Raw genomic sequence first — 20,281 nt, 5'->3', positions numbered from 1 at the left:
CAAATTGCAGCATCCATGTCAACTTAGCATCTGTTCTTATGTCCAACGTTGAATCAGCCACAATTCTAAGCATGCCTTATCCTTTGTTTTACCATACTAGTACCAATTGCTGCTTCGAATATAGATGCATAATGTTGCTCAGTACTATACTTGCCTGCAAAACTCCTATTTCAATGTCTTTCCTGCAGTGGACATGCACTAAATGCACTAAATGCAATCCGGCTGTCAGGCACCAAGTAGCATGCAGCGCATAACAACTTGTAACTCTTCTTTGCAAACCTTACAATCTCTGCTGCCTCATTTTCATTATGCTGCTTATAGCATCAAACGTGCATCAGCAGGCACATCTCTATGTCCACAATATCAATCCTTTCGAAATTGCTTGTTGTTTTTTTTTTTCATTTCAAAAGAATTTTATTATTTTAAAAGCGCAATATGAAACATAAGATACAGGCCAAAGTGATACAATTGATATCGGACAATAAGGTAATAAATACATTATGATAAAACTAATTAATAGGGAAACAAATCAATGTCATTCATTAATCTGCAGATATCAGATAAATAAGTTACTTAAGGAGGGAAGACCCAAAATGATATCTGGCAAAGAAATATATCAAAAGTATCACCCACAGATGGCAAATTAGGGAAAAGAGGGAAGAGAAGAAAGGAAGAAAGCAAAGGCGGAAAGAGTAGGAAAGAGAAGAAGAAAGAGAAAGAGACAGAGAGGAGAAACGGAAGAGGAGAGGATTTCCAAAGGAATCACCCAACACAAGACAACACTAACCAGACAAATCAAAGGGAAATTGCTCCACCAACCCTTCAGAGGCCAACTCCATGTATGAATCTAAGGCTTTCCAAACACCAGAGGAAATAGAAGGAGAAAGATGAGCATGGTCCACTGACGTATGAGCACTTCGTAGAAAGGAAACCCAAGCCCACCAGGTATGGTAAGAGACAGACGAAAAGGATTTCCACTCCATGAGAATTACTTTGACTGCAATAGTTAACAAGAGGTCCAACAACTGTAACTCCATGGGATCTAAAGGCAGAGGGACTGGGGACGCCAACGGACCCAAAAGAATTAATGGAAAAGACAGCTGGAATTTGATGTTAAAGATGAGCATGAGGTGTTTGTGAACTAAATCCCAAAAGGAATGGAGAAGGGAACAATCAAGGAACATATGTTGAAAATCACCTGGTAAAAGCCCGCAGCTCCAGCACAAATTGTCTTCTTTAAGATTAAGTGAATGCAGACGAATGGGAGTCCAGTGAAGAAGATTAATAGAGAAAAACTTAGACTGCGTTAGGGAAGGGGCAATTTTGTTACGAAGAGAAAATTTACCAATATTTTGCCAGGTATCAGGAGAGATATGAGCAGTAACACTCTGATCAAAATGATGTACCCATTTTTGCTATGTGACAGTTTGGGAGGGGAGTGAAGAGGACGATAAAAATTTGTAAATCCGAGACGCAACGTGACCAGTCCTAATCCAAAGCTGAAAAAGCGTAATCGTAGGGGAAGAAGGATGAAGGTGTAATTTAGCAAGTGCAACCTTAATCTTAAGAAAAGTATAAAAATCTAAATTAGATAAAGAGAAATGTTGAGCAAGGGATGAGAAAGGGGAAGGATCGTTATTAGAATCATAGAGATGTTTAACAAGTGAAACACCCTTCCCAGCCCAGTAAGACATCAACTCAGAGTCCATATTAATTTTGATTTTAGAATTGCGCCAAATAGACGACCATCTAGTTTTGTGTAATGGAATTGCTACTCTCTTATCAACCTTACGAACCGCAGCAATAGTGTCTAAAATAATAGAGCGAGAGAATGGAATAGAAAGGGTGTTTGTGGTTAAAAAGGATGCAGTCGGCAGTGGGGAGGCCAATTCCTGTTCTATTGTCAACCATGCTGGAGCATGAATAGATGTAGAAGAAAACCAAAGGGCACCCTGGGACGCCAGAAAAGCAGTTTGATACTTCCCCCCCAATCAGGAAAATTACAGCCGCCCATATCATAAGATTTCCGTAAAAATTTATAAGCAATCCTAGCCCTTCTATCATTCCATAAAAATTTAGAAGTAAGCAAATCAAGTTCATGAAAGAAGGAATCAGAAAGCCTTACTGGAAGCATAGAGGAAACAAAATTAATAATAGGAGTGATCATCATTTTAAGGGTCTGCATACGGCCCCACCAAGAAATATGCTTCGGAGACCAATTTTCTAAGAGACGTCTCACCTTAAGAATAGTTTGGGATTCATTGTAAATAGCCGTAACATATAGGGTGGAACAGAAATGGATACCCAGATATTTTAGCTGTTTAGATTGCCATTTAAAGCCCGCCGAACCCATATGAGAGGAGAAGCAATAAGCATTTAAAGGAAACATCTGTCTTATCTTTGTTCAGAGTGTATCCTGAGACTTTTGAAAAAAGAGCAATCGTATCCGAAATAGCAGGAATGGCCAGTGCAATATCATCAGAAAAAATGAGAACATCATCTGCGTATGCACCTGTTTTTAATTGATGAGACCCAAAAGAGAACCCCTTAATATCTGGATGCGAGTCAATCATTCTGAGGAGAGGATCAATGGATAACAAAAATAAGAGAGGGGACAAAGGACACCCTTGTCTAGTGCCCTGACACAGGTTAAAAAAGGAAGACGTAGCACCATTCACCCGTATATTAGCCCTAGGACGGGAGTAAAGAGACATAACCATACGAATAAAGGACTCACCAAGATTATGTGCACATAGAACAGCTCTTAAAAAAGGCCAAGAGACCTTATCAAAGGCCTTTTCAGCGTCAAGGGCCAAGGCTGCCGCCGGAAGATTAGATCGCTTAGCGGCACCAAGAATATGACAAAAAGTACGAATATTATCCCGTGCAAGACGCCCCTTTACGAAACCTGTTTGTGAAGGATGAACCAATTGGGGAATAAAGGACTCTAAACGTTTAGCTAGAATTTTAGCAAAAATCTTGGCTTCCATGTTAAGAAGGGAAATGGGACGAAAATTTTTGGGATCTGCGTGATCCTTCCCTTCTTTGGGGATAACTACAATAGTAGCATCAGCCGCGGAACCAGACACAGAACCATCCTTAATAAAAGCATCAAAAACGGATTGGAGTTTCGGGACAAGCACAGGAATAAAGGTTTTATAAAACGCAATAGGATAACCATCAGGACCAGGAGCTTTACCAGACCGAGTAGCTTTGATCGCGGAAATGATTTCATCAGAAGTAATCGGGCAATTTAATGATTGATTATCTTCCTCCGAAACAACTTTCAAAGGAACCGACTTCAAGAACTCCTGACATTGTTCAAAAGAAGCTTGAGCCGACGGGGTATATGAATTATTATAAAAATCACGGAAAACATCAAGGATTTCTGCAGTTTGAAATTTTTTCTTACCAAGCTGGTCAGTAATAGAAGGAATTTGGAAAGTATTACAAGAAGATTCCTGAAACTTTAAAGTGGCTGCAAGAATCTTGCCCGCACGATTTTTTAACAACAGTCTCTTAGATTTCTGAGCCTGCAGGCCAATATGAGCTCTCTTGGTGACTATAGTATTGTACGAATACTTTAAATTCTTAATAGATTGGAGGCAGGTCTTGTCCTGAGAATGTCGAAAAAGGGATTCCTGACGTTTGATCTCATCTGCTAAGTCCGTGAGTTCCTTTTTAATGGCTGCATTTCTCCTTGACATACATTTAATGACCTGACCACGGAACGTACATTTGAAAGAGTCCCAAAGAACAACAGGGGAACTGACCGACCCAACATTCTCAATAAAAAAAGTCTCAATGTCATTAGAAAACTCTCGCACCAAGGACTCATCATGTAAGATTTCTGTGTTGAGTCTCCACGAGCGAGCTCGTGCCCTAGGGACAAAGGACGTAAGAGTAAGTGTCACTGCGGCGTGATCAGAAACTAAAATAGGGTGGATAAGCGGAGAAGAAGAAGATTGAACCAAAGAAGAGTGAACCAAAAGATAGTCAATGCGTGAAAAGGACGAATGAGGGGAAGAAAAAAAGGAGAAGTCACTACCAGTGGGATTATGAAGACGCCAAACATCCTGAAGATGGGTAAGAGAACACATATTAGTCATTTGTTTGTGTGCTTTTGGGGGACGAAAGTTAAAGGCAGAATTCCTATCCAAGATAGGTTCCATTGGCAAGTTAAAGTCACCACCTACAATAAGATTGCCAGAGTGAGGGGTATCCTCGAGCTTTTTGGTGATAGCATTCCAAAAGGACGGGTCATCCTTGTTGGGGGCATAAATATTCATGACAAATAAGTCCGCATTACCATCGGACACCTTAGATAGTAACCAACGTCCCTCTGAATCCTGTTCAGAGGAAACGATAGATAACCCAGAGTGTTTAGAAACTAAGGTAATTACCCCATTCCTTTTACCACAAGCATCCGAACAAGCAACATCAGAGACCCACTCTTTCTTCAAGAACAACGCCTCCTTGGCAGAGAGCTTTGTCTCCTGAAAAAGGACGAGATCCGAAGAAAGAGATTTACAGTAGTCAAAAATCTTTGACCTTTTTACTGGATGATTTAACCCTTTAACATTAAGGGAAAGTATATTTAGTCCAGACATAGAACCAATATTAGGAAAAAAAGATATTCCATATGTGACATATGAAGCGCAACAACCAGGAGAGCTAACCAGCAGACATCAACAGCCAACACACAACAGGGTGAGACCAAAGAGGAAATCCGAAGAGAAAAAAGGAAAAGAGGAAAAGGACAGCAAGAGAATACGCAGAAAGAGAGAGAGAAGGGCCCATCCGGCAGGTCTGGAAGAGACCAAAATCATACAAGGGGGGACATGGGAAAAAGAGCGAGGGCCAACAGGAGGAGTAACAACAATGGCATAAAAAGCCCCAGAACAGTGCATAACTGATTATACATTAAAAGGGAAGACTATCTAAAAGCTAAGAACTGGAATTAATGATAGCTACTTAGAAAACAAAGCTAAATGAGAGACTATAAAGGCAACACGTTTGACCAAATTAATGTATACATAACAACTAAAATGAATCATAAAGAACGGTAAGAGCAGGAAAGATAGAGAAAGAAAGCACTTTCAGGCAATAAGAGCTGATGGAAAGTGAACTAAAAAATAACAATATTATAGGTAGAACCATACCAAAGCAGACTCTATCAAGAGAAAAAGGAACATAATGAAGAAAAAGAAGAAATACAATCTAAAGCATACTATATGATACAATATGAGAAAAATAAGTGAAACATAGTAAAAAACGGTATATAACCTTCTATCAATATTACAGTCAATGAATCCCTATGGCAGTTAAATAAGAGACCTAATACTATATATAAATGTGTAAAATCTATATGCAATCTTATAAATAACTGATCATGAGTAAATAAAGCCATATACACACAAATTAGCAGAATAAATATGCTTGCCTAAGTAAGAGAACATGTAGATAAGAGAGGCATAAATCTATCAAGTACAAGGCATCTATAAAAAACTAATCTACTCGAAAAAGACAATTAATAACACAATGTAATCAAAACACTCAATGAAAAAATCAATAAAGTAGGTATAACTAGCAACTATATGAACATCACATATTAACTCTAAATATAGCCATAAATAAACACCTAGTAAACATATATGCTTAAAACACCTAGACACACCATACAACAACACGTTGATAACGCAACGGAAAACACAATGACCTACTCCGTAAAATACGGAATAACAGGAAACAAACATGAAGCAAAAAGACCGACCACAAAGGGATAAGATAAACCAACTTTACCACAAAAATCGACGCACCTAACGAAGACATGCAACGGGAGAGGAAAAGGACCATGACCTAATACGTCGAGAGACAAACCGGGGAGGCAAGGAGTAACAAGACGACACGCGAACAGGAGTGAAGTCAAGCCAACAAGAAAAGCTACCACAAAAAATTAAAAGGTTTATACAGTAAAACTAACAACACTAAAGACCAACACATCATACCGATAATAGGGAAACACCAAGAGACGACACAAATACGTCAAACCCAATGAGCATAAAGACCACCGCGCAGATCTAAAAGCAGCTAGACTTAATAGATCTGACAAAGACAAAAAACAACGCAATATATATAGCCACATCAGGTGCCAGAAGAACCAGGAACATGTGAAGCCCCTGTTTGAAGATCCATCTGCAACTCCATCTGATTATCCAAAAACGAGGCCAAATCCGCAGGTTCGTCAAAAATCCTGACACGACCTTTGAAAGTAATGTGGAATTTTGAGGGACCAGCAAAAGAGAAGGGGATATTCATCTCAGACAAACGCTTCCGGAGATTAAGAAAACCCTTTCTCCTTATCACCGTGTCCCTGGCAAAGTCTTGAGAAATTGAGATACGATGGCCATTCCAAGAGACAGCTCTAACCTTCCGCATATGCGCCAAAATCTGCTCTGTATGTTGATGACGCAGCGGCTTAAAAATTATCGCCCTTGGTTGCGTAGCAGACTTGGGGCGAAAGGAGGGGACACGGTGTGCCCGTTCCAGTTCAAAATCTCTATGGAAAGAAATTTGTAGTGTAGATGGAATCCATTGATAAAGAAACTCAATCATGGAAGATGCATCTTTCTCAACCTCCTCTGGAAGACCAAAAATACGCAGGTTGGATCTACGATTACGATCCTCTTGTTCAGTGAGGTCTCTCCTCAATGCTGCCATGGAACGCTCTACCTGCGTGAGAGATCTAGAGTGCTTTTGCATGGTATCCTCTGCGCCACTAATCCGTGCTTCTGTACCTGAGACACGAAGGGAAAGGGCCTTGAAATCATTCCTGATGGCTAACACCTCCACCTGCAGTAAATCTGTATTTGTCTTAGTAGACTGCGCAATTTCATAGACCTCATTAAGGCGCGTCAGGATGGACTCAAGAGTCGAATTAGTGTCTTTAGGAGCAGGCTCAGGTGTTGGGGAAACCTGTTTGGACCTCTTAAGAGATGCTTTAGAGTCCTTAACGTCTTTAGCATTCGGTGAAGGGGCCATATTCTCAGCCATAGGGCAAACCACCTCCACAGGAACAAAATACACCTCCACAGATAGAGCGAGAGCAAGAAATGTCAGGGGCTGTAAAACACTCAATGTGCGAGAGGAAAAATGAACAGGAAGGAATAATGTACTTGCATCAAAAGAGCCGAGTAGAGATTATGGCAGGCGATCCCCGTCAGAAAAAAACACCACACAAAAAAAAAAAAAAAAAAAAACACACACGTGCTGCATGCGCCAGTAGGCACACACCGACACCTGAAAACAACCAAAATCAGGCCAAGAGCAAGGAAGTCTCACATAGGGAAGTGGCAGTGCGTCTGATGAAAAATAAAGTAGCAGAACCCACAAAAAAAAACACGCAGTGGGCAGCACTACAATAGGCGGCAGAAAAAAACAAAATAAACTCAAGAAAAGTGAAAAAACGTCACCAGCTCCTGTATGCCTCCATTCCTGACAGGACAGACCAGTAGCGTCGTCGTGAAGAGGTGATAGTACAAACTCCCTCACAGAAGAAACAAAATGGCGGCCGCTCGTGCAGACATGAAGCGCCACGTCAAAATGCCGAAATATGGAGTCTGGCCACTCTTCATCACCAGAAAAGACCCTCGTGGCGTACACGGCAGTTTCCCAGGCAGGATGTCATCCTCTGCGCTGAACAGGGCATTCCTCAGCGGCAGAAATGTCTCCGTCGGCCCCCGCTCTTTACGGAGCTCAAGCGCGATCCGCCATCTCGCAGCGGCGCGCAAGCCACGCCCCCCCATTGCTTGTTATTTTTGAACAACAAATTGTTACTGTACCAAACTATTGTATGCATGATCTATCGGCTTTAGAAAAATATACCTAAATCGAAGCTTTACTATATAGCAATGTTTACTAATACTTTATTGTTTGTTGACCTTTTATATAACAAAAACTACTTGTATTGCAAAGTACTTTCTAAATATTTTTTAAATATGGTGCATTAAAATATATTTAAAAAAAAGCAGTTTAGCCTTATAAAACAATGTATATACATATCTATCAACAGTAGTCTGTTCATTAGAAAAATACAATATGTCTAGTATTTACCTTATTATTAAAATGTTTTCAACAAGAACGATTATTGTACAAAAACTGATTGGAAAAATGCCAAAAAAATTATTAAAATTGTTTACTTTTTACAATTAGTTACACATAATATTCGTTTAAAAAATATACTTAAATTACAATGTGTATTAATATAACAAAATAATTAATGTTATTACAAAATAATGCGTGTTTACAAAATAAAGTTTACAAAACCAAATTCCTAAGATATGCATTATTAATAAACCAAACACTAACATTTTACAGGTACACACATTGAGAAAGCTGAAACTATTATACTTGCATTCTTATTTGCAATACCAATAGCTCCAACTTTCATAATGCGAGACCTATTGCATTGCAAATGCTTGTTGTTTTAGTTGGTTGAAAAAGTGCACAACTGTCCTTTGGCTGCGCCACGTGATATCCTACATGAGTGTTGTGGACAGAGCTCTGTTTTCAGTCCGAGTTGAATAATTCCAAATTTTCCTTGGTTTAATTATATGTAAGGCTTCCAGTTTCCCATTTTTACTGATTTTTACAGATAAAAACAGACCGAAAAGCATCTGTTTTCCTTTCCGTATTTAACCCCTTCAGCGCTGCGCGGATTCCCCCGCGGTGCTGAAGGGTTCTAGCGCGGGCGTGGTCATGACGAACGGTTCCGTCATGAGCACAGCTCAACCGATGCTCATGACGGAACCGTTCCGTCATGAGCATCGAAGGGGTTAATTTTAGAAATGAATAAATACGGAAAGTAGGTTTTATTTTAGACAGTTCTCACTACTGTCAATCATGAGTGCTAAACCAATAGCTGAGCAGATTGACAGGCAGGGGAGTTAAAAAAACAAAAAATGAAAAGATTTTTTAATGAAGCTTAGATAACTGCAGCACTACAGTGGTTTAAGCTGTCTGCGATGCAAATGGTTTCCAGCGGCTGTAATAAACTAACTGGCTAAAACCCATTAAACATTCATATAAGATAAAAAGTTTGCCCGTTAAATTTGTAAGTGTACCCACTGTGGTTCCATTCTTTACATTAAGTGCAAAATAAATATGAATAAAATCAGCAAAATAAAATTTGGATAAATTCCGACAAATGTCAGAAAAATAAATAACATAAAATCAGGAGCCCTAATTGCATGTTTGTTGTTGAGTGGCTACTGGAACTGAACGTATACAGTGAGTATTTGTAAAAGTTGGGCGTGTCCTGAGACTGTAATCTCATGAATTTTGTGCTGTTCAATAGGTGTTGCAGACGACTATAACCGAGCTGGGTCTTCGCTGTATACTATGGGAACGCAGGACTCGACAGACATATGCAAGTAAGGGTTTCCATGATTAGTAATAGTCTGTTAGAGCAAGTCGTACAAAGTTAAATCTCTGGAGTCAGCACTCCGTGGTGTAACTGTGAAATATTTAAATTGGGGATTTTCTAAAGTTATTATACGCTTTGTGGTATAAAGGATTTTGGCCGCATGTACGGAACATTTTTGCAGTCAAAATGGGTAATCGGGCTGTTTCCAACCGCAAGAATGCCTTTCCATAGGTATAAATTTGGGAACAGGGTCAAGACTGATTTGCATATGGCTGGGTCCAAACTGGAATGGCATGGTGAGCACAAAAACAATGGATTTAGGCCCAGATCTCTGTACTGGGGTGAATGTATGACATTGTTCTGCATTCTGACCATCAATTGTTCTTTTTGCATTTGTCACCCCGAGTGGGACGGGTATGCCCAGACGTGGGTCCAGTGCTCTCCATGCCACTGGAATCAAGCTATCCTGGCTGATGAGGGCTAAAAGCCTGAAACCGGTCCTAGGATGCTTGTTTCCAGTCCAGGGAGGACCTGGCCTGGCAGTTTGGGCTGGACTGTTCCCATTGGGCGCAAGGCCAAGACTGATTTGCATATGGCTGGGTCTAAACTGGAATGGCATGGTGAGCAAAAAACGATGGATTTAGGCCCAGATCTCTGTACTGGGGAGAATGTATGACATTGTTCTGCATTCTGTCCATCAATTGTTGTTTTTGCATTTACCATCCATGTGATGACAGTGATTCTAAATGAGTTGCAAATTCACATTCATGTGGTAGGTCAATTGCGAACCCATTAAGAATCGCTTTTGAAAACTTGTAATTTTTTTACATTAGGAATTGCGATTTCCTTATTGTGATTCGGTAAAAATCGCAATCGGGAAATCTTAATTCTTACATTTTGTACATGGCCCATAGCTCCTCCACAGTGACAGATTGAAAAAATGTTTTCCACACTTCAGATTGCATCGAGTACTTGCTTGTTAGACACGATCTTTGTATTAGTGGCGCACCAGACAGTGCTGTAAAAATATATGCCAAAAATAAGTGAATCAAAAAGGACCCTTTGCTTCTGTTAAATTTTCTGTTCCAAAACGTGAACTGTATTTGGCGCAAAAAAAATGCGAAGTGGATTATCTCATGATGATCGACACCAAAAGGATACGTGGAAAAAAGTGGTGAATAGTGATAAAAGCACCAGAATACTCTACAGTGTTGGGTAGGAGTCCCGCTATGGACAAAAAACAGATGCGGAGGGGAAATGGGAGAGGCACCAGAGGTGGCCGAACATCTAGAGTGAAGATCTCTCCGCCTCTCCCCTCGTCCACAACTCATAGGTTCCACTGTTGATCATCCTCGGTTTGCCAGGGGGTTACTCAGCAGATGACGCGTCAGTCATCTGGCCTTAACCGCTGCATTGAAGCAGGTTACTCCTTGTAGTAACTGCTCTACACAGGACCAGCTCCTGTCTCTTTTAACTATTCAAGCTTTTACTACAATTGACACCAGTAAATGTCTTTCACAGCTCATTTTTTATGTACCAGAGCAACTCTTTTTTTTGACTGTTTGTCATTTTTGTATTTTTCTCTCCAGGTTTTTCCTGAGGGTATCGGAATTATTTGACAAAACTAGGGTATGCATTTTTAATCTGTTGGATGTGTCTAGTAACGGTTGTGAATTTGCTAGTTCTGTGTCTTTGATCTGTTTCTTTGACTGGTAAATGCTGGCGTCAGTTCTAAGTTGTTGAATCAGTGCCTGTTGTGGAACTAGAAGTTCTGTATCTAGCATGTGTTGTGAATGTCGGCTTTGAGCTTGGTGTGCATTGCCCATCGGCTAGTTCTGTGCCTGAAAACCATGCAGCCTATCCCAGTCTGTTGAGTGACGTCCGTCTGTCTGTCTGTTTTAGGTAGCGGATGTTCATCTGGTATATCTGTGAATCTGTTAGTTTAGTGCCTGGTATGTGTTGTGATTCTGTTCCTGGTTTATGTTGTGAATTTGTCTGATGCTTGCATCATGTGTGTTGCAGGTCTGTTAGCTGCATGTATTGTGGGACTGTCCTCTTTGTGGTAAATATGGTCAGTCTGTTGGTTTAGTGGTTGGAATATTGACAGTCTGTCTGTATGTCTGGTTCATGTTGTGAGTGTATTAGTTCTGTCTGGTATGTGTTATGTCAGGTCTGTTTCTGATGTGTTCTGGGTCTTCTCTTTCCATGTATTGTGTACTCTGTGGACTTCCGGCTTTGTATCTGATTGGTTGTGCACGTTTATTCTGGTGGACACTGTGAATCTGCTGATCTGATAGGTGTAAGACGGTCCATTCGTTCAGTGTCTGGCACACACTGAGGAGCTCTGTGCCTATGTGCTTGAGGACCTGTCAGTGCACTGGTGTGTGTCTGGCCATGCTCGAAGCTTGGTGATCTGCTGGCTCAGTGTCTGTCTGTGCCTGTGCCTCCTCCTAAACCTGTTTCTTCTGTTCCTGGAGATGTTGTGAGTGTCTCTTGTTAGACCTGATTGAAGCTGGTAGTGGTGTGATTTGTTTTGTTTTCTCTTTTTTAATAATTCTTGGTGACCTTTGGCAGAAGGTAGAAGCGCGAGTGTCTGCTGATGAGGACCTGAAACTCTCCGACCTCCTGAAATACTACCTGCGAGAATCCCAAGCAGCCAAGGTAAGCAGTTCATGGACAGGGTGCACCACCAGAGTGTGCCACAGGGGGCAGCAAAACCAGTGGCAGTACACTGATCGCAATTTATTGGAAACATGTTGGGAGCCAAAGAAGCTGTAATTACGCTGAGTTTTGGCGGCGTTTCGACCTATTATTTCAGGTCATTATCAGGACAGGATTACACATATTGATTAACCGTAGCTGTATAAAAAGTAAACAAAGGAAAGGGGCGGGGTGTAATAAGGCGCAGTGCCACCAGTAGCGGTGTGTAATAAGGCACAGTGCCACCAGCAGTTGTCTGCCAGTGTGTAATGTGGGACCATGACACCAGCGCTGTTGTATTCTAGGGCAGAGTGCCACGAGTAGAGTGTAACATGCATTGGCAAAGACTGCCTTTATGAGAGCCATGTTGTACAGCAGCGTGACTGCTGTTCAGCATGGCTCAAAGTTAGTGCCGTTGAGAAGAGTGCCATTGTATAGACTGGCGCGTGCAGTGGTGCCGACTAGTATAGTTATTGTAAGTAACTAAAGCGTCAATAGAGACGGCAAATCATGTGAAATCAACATAAATGGGAAGCTGTATACTAGTGTTAAAAGTTGAAAAGCACATTGCATATCCAGGAATAATTTTGAAATGCTTCTAAAATTAAACAAATAGTGTAAAAAGACGAGGAAGAACACGTACTTTGGGCGAGCTCCAAGGAAGAGCTAACAAAAAAAGTTCAAGACGTCTTTGGTAGCTAAACAATTTGAAGATTGCAAAGGAGTGATAATGAAAACAGCTCATGGTCTGCTGTAGGTGGGCTGTAAGCCACTAAATTGTAAAAAATACGTCTCGCAGGCGAGACTGGGACAGTCCCACCAGCACCAGTTCAACTTTTCACATTGGTCTCCATTTATTTTGTGAATATTCTGCATTTTGTAGGTAGTGATACCTTATTATTGCATCACATCCGTGCAAAGACTGTGTAACTTGAGCGTTTAGTGCACTTTTGTTTAGTGCGCCTGCCCCCAGCTTTTGTTTGGCAGAAGACGAGGGCTCCTTCACTCCCTGTTGCTCATACTTTAGTCTTGTAAATGTATATTGTGCTTCATGCTCCGCATTGCTGACTCAAGCTGCCCTTTGGCAGCTGTGCATTAAGGGGTTCTGGCGCAAAACTCCCTAGTGAGAGAAAACGTGTTTGAAAAGATGCCTCGTCTTGCAAATCTCTGGGTTGTGTGGCACTTGACTGAGGAGGGGAGGCGTCCCAGGCTGTTCGACCCTGTTCTAAAGGCAACATCTGTGTGCCATTTGATTTACATGGAGGATGTTTTAGCAGGTGAAGTTTGATAAAGCTGCCAGTCGCTCTCAATATGTGGCCGCTCTGCCTTGCACTGAACTTTGACCAGTATGTGCTGTGTGGTATGCTCGGGTTGCTGACTGGTCGAACTGTGAAGCGCACAGGCTGCCTTGTAAATCATCTTCTTAGTCTGACCAGATCACCTGCAGTTCTTATTCTGTTGCTTGCTGACTATCGTTTTGGGCAGGTCCGTGTATCGTGGAGTTGCTTTGTCTGTGCAAGAGCCAGCCTCCAGTATTGACATCTGTTGGACTATGCGGAGGAGCACCATGTGTTTGAGGCAGGTTTCTTGCCACTTTAGTGTCTGAATTCTCGCAACTGTACAGTCAAGTCAGTTGTCGCTCTACGATCATTGCCAAATGCTTGTAGAGAACAGTGGACAGAGGAGACACAGTTAACCCACATCAGAAGACCAAGGCACACCCTAATGAGGGAAGCCGCCTTTTCTTGGATGGGGCACTGAGTGTCTGCACCTGGAATACAGAGTGCTAAAATGGCATTTTATCTCGGGCTGGAAAGATGAAATGGTGTAAACTGTTGATGTAATACTTTTTTCTTTTGCTTCTGTGCCTACTTTTATTTAAGGGACGCCTCCCACTCACTTCAAATGCTACCTTCCAAGTGGCAAGTTTGTGTCCCATCCGCGTGGTGTTGAACTTTAGGAACTATTTCTTCGGCATGTTTTGTTTTCTACTCCAGGCTGCTCCTTAACCATAGAAGATTTTGAGCTGCTTTCCTTACTGTCCTCTCCTCCCATCACAGGATCTCCTGTACCGACGGTGCAGGTCATTGGTGGATTATGAAAATGCCAACAAGGCTTTGGACAAGGCGCGATCCAAGAACAAAGACGTTCTCCAAGCAGAGACCAATCAGCAGGTGTGCTGCCAAAAGTTTGAGAAGATCTCTGAATCTGCAAAGCAAGGTGGGACATTTCCGCTGTTGTGTTACTACTACACAATGCATGGTCTGGAGTGAGACTCTGAGTCGGGCTCACTAATTTTCCATTCTAGTGCCTTCTGTTTGCGCACTTGTGCCAAACCATGAACTTGGGATACTCCGTATTTGTATATGGCAACGGTTTACACAGAATGAAACTGGCTGCTCCTGTGTGGGATCGGTTGGGCCCCTCTCTGCTTTTGTTATAGGTGATCTGTTTTGTGTGTGTACATTTGTAATGCAAATATATTACCACTGGGGGTGATAACACTTTTGTAGTTCTGATTCGTTTGAATTTATAGAGGAAAATTAGTGTTGAGAAGATTAACATTACAATTCTCTACGCAGTTCGATAAGAACCATAAATTTGAAAGCAAATTATTTTGTGATTCAAGAATCCACATTACAATTTTGAAAAAATGACACAGCCCGCTTGTTGGTGGAAGAGGAGTGAGGTGTTTACCTTCTGATGCCATTAAGTGGCTGTCACATTGGCAATCCTAATTACGCAGTGTTACTCCATAGAACATATTTTCATGAGGTATTCGGGCAAGTTGAAGACCACTTTAATCCAGGAGAGGATGAAAGCAAACCCAGATGGGGGTGTGTAGGAGAGTAGGAGCTGCTTCCTATGGTTACTCCCACTTTTTGCTGATGTTTCACTGTTTTCGACTTAGTCTGGCTGGAATCCTGCTAACCAGGCCCCCAGCCTAGCTACTTTCTCCTCTAAATTGATTGCATGTACTTTAGGTACACTCCAGATTGGATTCTGGGGTACCCTTATAAGTCCCTAGTATATGGTATACTATGTGCCCAGGGCATAGGTACCCCAGAGGCCTACCAGGGGCTGCAGCATGTTTTATGCCACCCCTGAGAGACCACTCAAACTGACACCACAGGTCTGCTACAGCAGCCTGTGTAAGGTGGTGCGTGCACCCCTTAGTAGATATAGGTTCACTATATCTATTATAAATCACTGCACATATAAACCGATCAGTCACCCCTATGACAGGCCTTATCAATCCTGAAGGCAGGTTGCGGGGTTTTATGTGAGAGGATGCACCCGCATGAGCAGAGCCCCTCTGCAGCCTTCGGAACCTATTTTCCGGGTTGTTTGTGATGCAGCCTACCATTTATACTTAAGTGCATTATAACCTCGCGGTAAATGCTAACTTTAAAACTGCTACAAGGAAACAGGTCGTGTTTGGTGTCAAACACCTTAGAACTGGCGGAGAAGGTATGATTCCACCCTTCCACAGAGACATACATGACACACCGGGCTACCCGGTACCAGCTTTCTCGACCTGGGCATCACAGGATGGATGCTGCCAGCCACAGACACGAGTCTGCCCTCATGCTGCTTGATGAAACTCCGGCAGGGGAAGGCTTGACAATAGGTTTCCTGTCACAGGGAGGTGTGACCACCTCCCAGACAGGCTTTAGTGTATTGGGGCTGGGTGGGTGCACTCTTGAGAGTGCCTGAAAGTCTGCACTGGGGGCACATTTGGTGTCCCTGTGCATAGTACAGCTTAAACCGGTTGCAGGAGCCATTTGCTCCTGCTCTGGCGCGAAACTGGACAAAGGACATGGGTGTAGCAACCCCTCTGTCCTGACCCTCCCATAGGTGGGTCCCCAGAGTTTGTCCCTCCCCTTCCTTGGGTATAAAGTAGGAACCCCTGACTACAGGACTTTTTAGATTTTACCTGGACTAAACTCTGCTACAGACACCAAGTACTTGGATGACAGAAGAATCTCCCTTGGAGTAAAGGAGTTACTCCCCTGCAAGGGAGGCACCTTTTAACACATCTGACCGGTTTGCATCTCCCGAACTCCTGAGGACTCTGAAGATTTCTGCAACACAGGAGGTGGTTTCCTGAGATCTGAGGTCGATCTGCTCTCTCAGCAATTCTGAGACCAGTATCCCTTGTGGGGACCGTGCAACCCGAACACCTGTGCACCGTGTACTTTTGCAGCAGCATATGCTTTTCGGCGATTCCTGAGGCTGTGCTTTAGGCTACTTGTAGTCCTGACCCCGAGCAGTGATTCCACCAAAGATTACTGGCCTACACTCCACAAGTGTTCTGTGGGCTGGTATTTCGTGATTCAGCTCGAGGTCCCTTTGTGTCCGTTGGTCTGTGGGTCCCTGTGAAGGTAACTTTGGCTTTACTGGTTGCTCCAGACGTGCCCTGACTCTCCATAGCTTGGAGAGTCCCCAGGACCTTGCTGGTCTTCACTGTAGCTTGTTTTCTCTGCCAGAGTGGGTTGCAGTTGCCAAGGCTTGTTTGTGTTCAATCCGGACACTGACCCCCCAGCACTCGACATCCTCGTGGGACAGCTCACCTCCGGACCTTGGTTGTCGTCGACGTCCCCCGAGGCTGCAGAGTCGAGCATCGCATCTTCTCACCTGAAGCACCCAACATCAGTGGGCATTCGTCTATCGTGCCCCTGGTCACTGTGAAGTGACCCAGACTCTGTCCCCTCTGCTTTCAGGTTCTTCTCACTTTGGATCCAGGCTTGGATTCCACCGGACACTTTTCGTCTTCCCGGCAGCAGCACTTATCCGCATTACGCCATTGAAAACAACGAAGGTTCCCAACCTCACTTGACCCCTATGCACCCGGCTCCTCTGGGATAGGTAACACGGGTACCTCGGTACTCTCAAGGGTGCTGGCCTTAGAACCTTCTATTTTTGAAAGAGTTTGCTTAGTCCTCTCCAAAGTGTTCTTACTCTTTAAAATTCCAACCGCGACTTTCCCATAGGATTGTATGGAGCACGTGCCTGTGTTCACACACTGCACCTGTCCTCCGTGGGTCCCCTGTGTCACTACTTTGGGTGGATCCTTGGGGTCCCAGCGATACTACGTGCTCTAGGCACAGTGTCTAGTCAAGTCGTGGTTGTTATACCACTTTCTTAATATATGGTTCGGTCTCCCCCTGGAGCCCGCTGTGTATTGTGATATTTACTGTCATTCTAGTGATTTAATATTGTGTGCTTTGTGCTCTTATCTCATAAAGAGGTTAGTAGAGCGTGTTTAGTGATGAATACATATATTTTATATATCCCTTGTGTGGTTCTCCTTTCATTTAGTTATTCAAGAGGTTATAATCTGGTAAACCAAGCTCCTTTACACTCCTTCAAGACTAAGCCTGGAGGCTGCTCTCCATAGCTACAACTAGGATAGCTTTCAATAAAGGTTGTCTTTAACCTATTCATCAATAAGGGTTGTTTGGACTGGTGCAGGGTGCCACTTTAATTAGTGGACCGCACATACCAGGCCAACTTCTCAGTGTAAAATACCCTCATCCACCCAAAAATCGAGATTTCAGCACAGCAGACCGATTTGAGAATCAAAGCTCTCACTTTTAGGTAGTGAAAATTTGTTTGGTCACGGGCCAAAGACGATTCTCAAGTGAAAAAAGCACAGATGATAAAGAAAGTATAAAGGAGTATAACATAACACAACCAAAGAGTCCCTGAAACTCGTGACTTTAAAAAAAATATAGTTGTAAACACTTAAAAGAAACTCTGAACTTGTCTGGTTCTGATTATGGTTCCCACCGTGTATTCAGGGGCAGACGAAACAAAAGACCGGGAGGGTTAGATTTATATTTTGTCAGAGTGGATGTGAGGACTGTCAATAACTGGCCAGACCAACAAGGTTTTTAGTGTTTACAACATAACCTTACCATAATGTTTTTAATGCAGGTGTGGACAGGGCTACCTATCTACACCTGCTCTGATGTAGGCTATTTTCTTCTTCCAGTCTCTCCTCGTGCTGCCATCTTCTTCATGGCCTGGTCCATGCTATTTCCTGTTCTGGCCGTTGCCTTTTTTGGTTCTGGGTGTTGCTACTTTCGGTTCTGGTCCTTGCAACTTCCTTTTCTATTTAGCCCATGCTTACTCCCACCTTTTGGTCTGACTCGGGCTCTCTTCCTTCTCCTAGCCTGGCCCGATCTACCTCTCCTCCAGGTCTAACCCATGATGCTGTACTCCCCCCCCCCCCCCCCCCCCCCCCCCCCCTGGTCCAACCCTTGCTGCCTTCCGCTTCTCTGTCAAAAACCTGCTCTCTCTTCCTCCCAATCTGGCCAATGCAACCTCCTTCCTCACTCTGTTTTCTGCTGGTCTGGACCACGCTGCGTTCCTCTTCTTCAACCCTCTTGGTCTAGCCCACCCTTTGCTGAATTCCTGGTCTGATCTGTATGGTCTTTCACCACCTGGTCTGGCCCTTGCTGCCTCCCTCTACCTGGTGTGACCCATGCTGCCTCCCTCTACCTGGTGTGACCCATGCTGCCTCCCTCTACCTGGTGTGACCCATGCTGCGTCCCTCTACCTGGTGTGACCCATGCTGCGTCCCTCTACCTGGTGTGACCCATGCTGCGTCCCTCTACCCGGTGTGACCCATGCTGCGTCCCTCTACCCGGTGTGACCCATGCTGCCTCCCTCTACCCGTTGTGACCCATGCTGCCTCCCCCCATCTGGTGTGACCCATGCTGCCTCCCCCCATCTGGTGTGACCCATGCTGCCTCCCTCCTTCCAGCTGAGTCTGTGTTATCTCCCAGTGTAACTGATCCCAAAGATTGAAACTGGGACCCTTTTATGACCATTCAGGTCTTCAAAGGAGTCCTACAAGAAAACCCATGTTGCATTTGCAGGGGCCTCTGCCGCTCAGGAACGTTAGGCTGACCCAGTCCTGTATTGCTCCTGCTCCAACACCATTCAAGCACCTATACATCATGAATAAGCATCTGCATCACAAGGTCCTAAGAGCGGCTTGCTATGGAATCGGGGATGTGTACAGGCTTCCAAACCTCAGATAATTCCTATCAGTATTCTTGATCCTGACTTCATGAGCAGCAAACATTGTCTGCGGAGTACAAGACCCTGGATTGTTTTTCAACAGAGAACAACTTCTTTTGAATTATTAAATTGGGCAGACTGGCATCAATCCTTTTTTCAAATAACTTGTCAGAAAAAAAAAACTTTGCTGTTAGTTTGCTTCCCAACTCCCATTTTAAAAAGGAATGTAAAAACAATACAGACCAACAATAAGGGGACTGCTGCTTTAATGCAGCCAGGATCGCCTGCGACCTACAGTAGTATGCACTGATGAGTAAAACCAAATATATGTTCGAGGCATATGAGCTGCAGATCACACACTGAGGATAAGATCGCCATCTGGTGTTGGGCTCGGATGATTGCAGGTTGTTGTTGTCTTCGGAAGAAGCCTTTGGTCACGAGGTTGGTGACTCCTCCCCTGGACAACAGTGCGCATGGGCATCCACTCCATCGGCAGATTGTTTTTTTCCGCCATTGGGTTCGGATGAACTTTTTTCCGCTCCAGCAGAAAACTTCCAGCAATCGATTTAACTCTTTAATCTTCATTCCATCGACGTCGACATCAACTCGGACCGGTTCCGGAAGCGGCTGATGGACAGGACACCCTTCAAAAAATGCCCCCAGTGTGGAGCGAAGTTCCCCCACAGAGACCACCACGAGGTTTGCAACCTCTGCCTGTCGCCGGAACACAACGAGTCCACCTGTCCAGCTTGTTCCGCTTTCCGTTCGAAGAAGACCCTCCGGGACCGAAGAGCTCGACGCCATATTATGGCCAAACCAGCTCCAGAACCGGAGGACATCTTTGCTCAAGATGTTCCCGAAGACGACACCGAAGATCTCGAGATCGTGTCCGAAGCCGACGATTCCGATGACCTCATCACTCCAGGGCAGCGTGTGAGTACCACCCCCCCTGCCCCTGCCCCATCCAAAAAAGCATTGGTCAAGACTCCGCCAGTTGGGCCCAGTCGCGACCGGAAATCCTCTTCAGAAGCCCCGCCCTCGGGCCCGGCTCCGAAGACATCTAAGCCTGTGGGTGGCTCGGGCTCGAGCAAACCTCACCTGATTGTGCCTTTAACATCCTCGGCA

At 43.7% G+C, this 20,281-nt stretch overlaps 1 protein-coding gene across 1 annotated transcript in view; it reads left to right on the top strand.

The window, feature by feature from the left end:
- The window catches only part of SNX6 (sorting nexin 6), a 147,187-nt gene that overhangs the window by 87,757 nt on the left and 39,149 nt on the right, over nt 1-20,281 (top strand). Inside the window, exons 9-12 of the mRNA XM_085627423.1 lie at nt 9,356-9,431; nt 11,014-11,053; nt 11,999-12,085; nt 14,185-14,344. Coding sequence (XP_085483549.1) covers nt 9,356-9,431; nt 11,014-11,053; nt 11,999-12,085; nt 14,185-14,344 — 363 coding nt within the window. The remainder of the gene's footprint in view (nt 1-9,355; nt 9,432-11,013; nt 11,054-11,998; nt 12,086-14,184; nt 14,345-20,281) is intronic.

Source organism: Triturus cristatus, chromosome 9, assembly GCF_964204655.1.
Source record: "Triturus cristatus chromosome 9, aTriCri1.1, whole genome shotgun sequence".
In the NCBI taxonomy this organism is placed as follows: Eukaryota; Metazoa; Chordata; class Amphibia; order Caudata; family Salamandridae; genus Triturus; species Triturus cristatus.
Note: the sequence above shows the minus strand (reverse complement) of the source record. Positions and strands in the feature narration are given on the sequence as shown.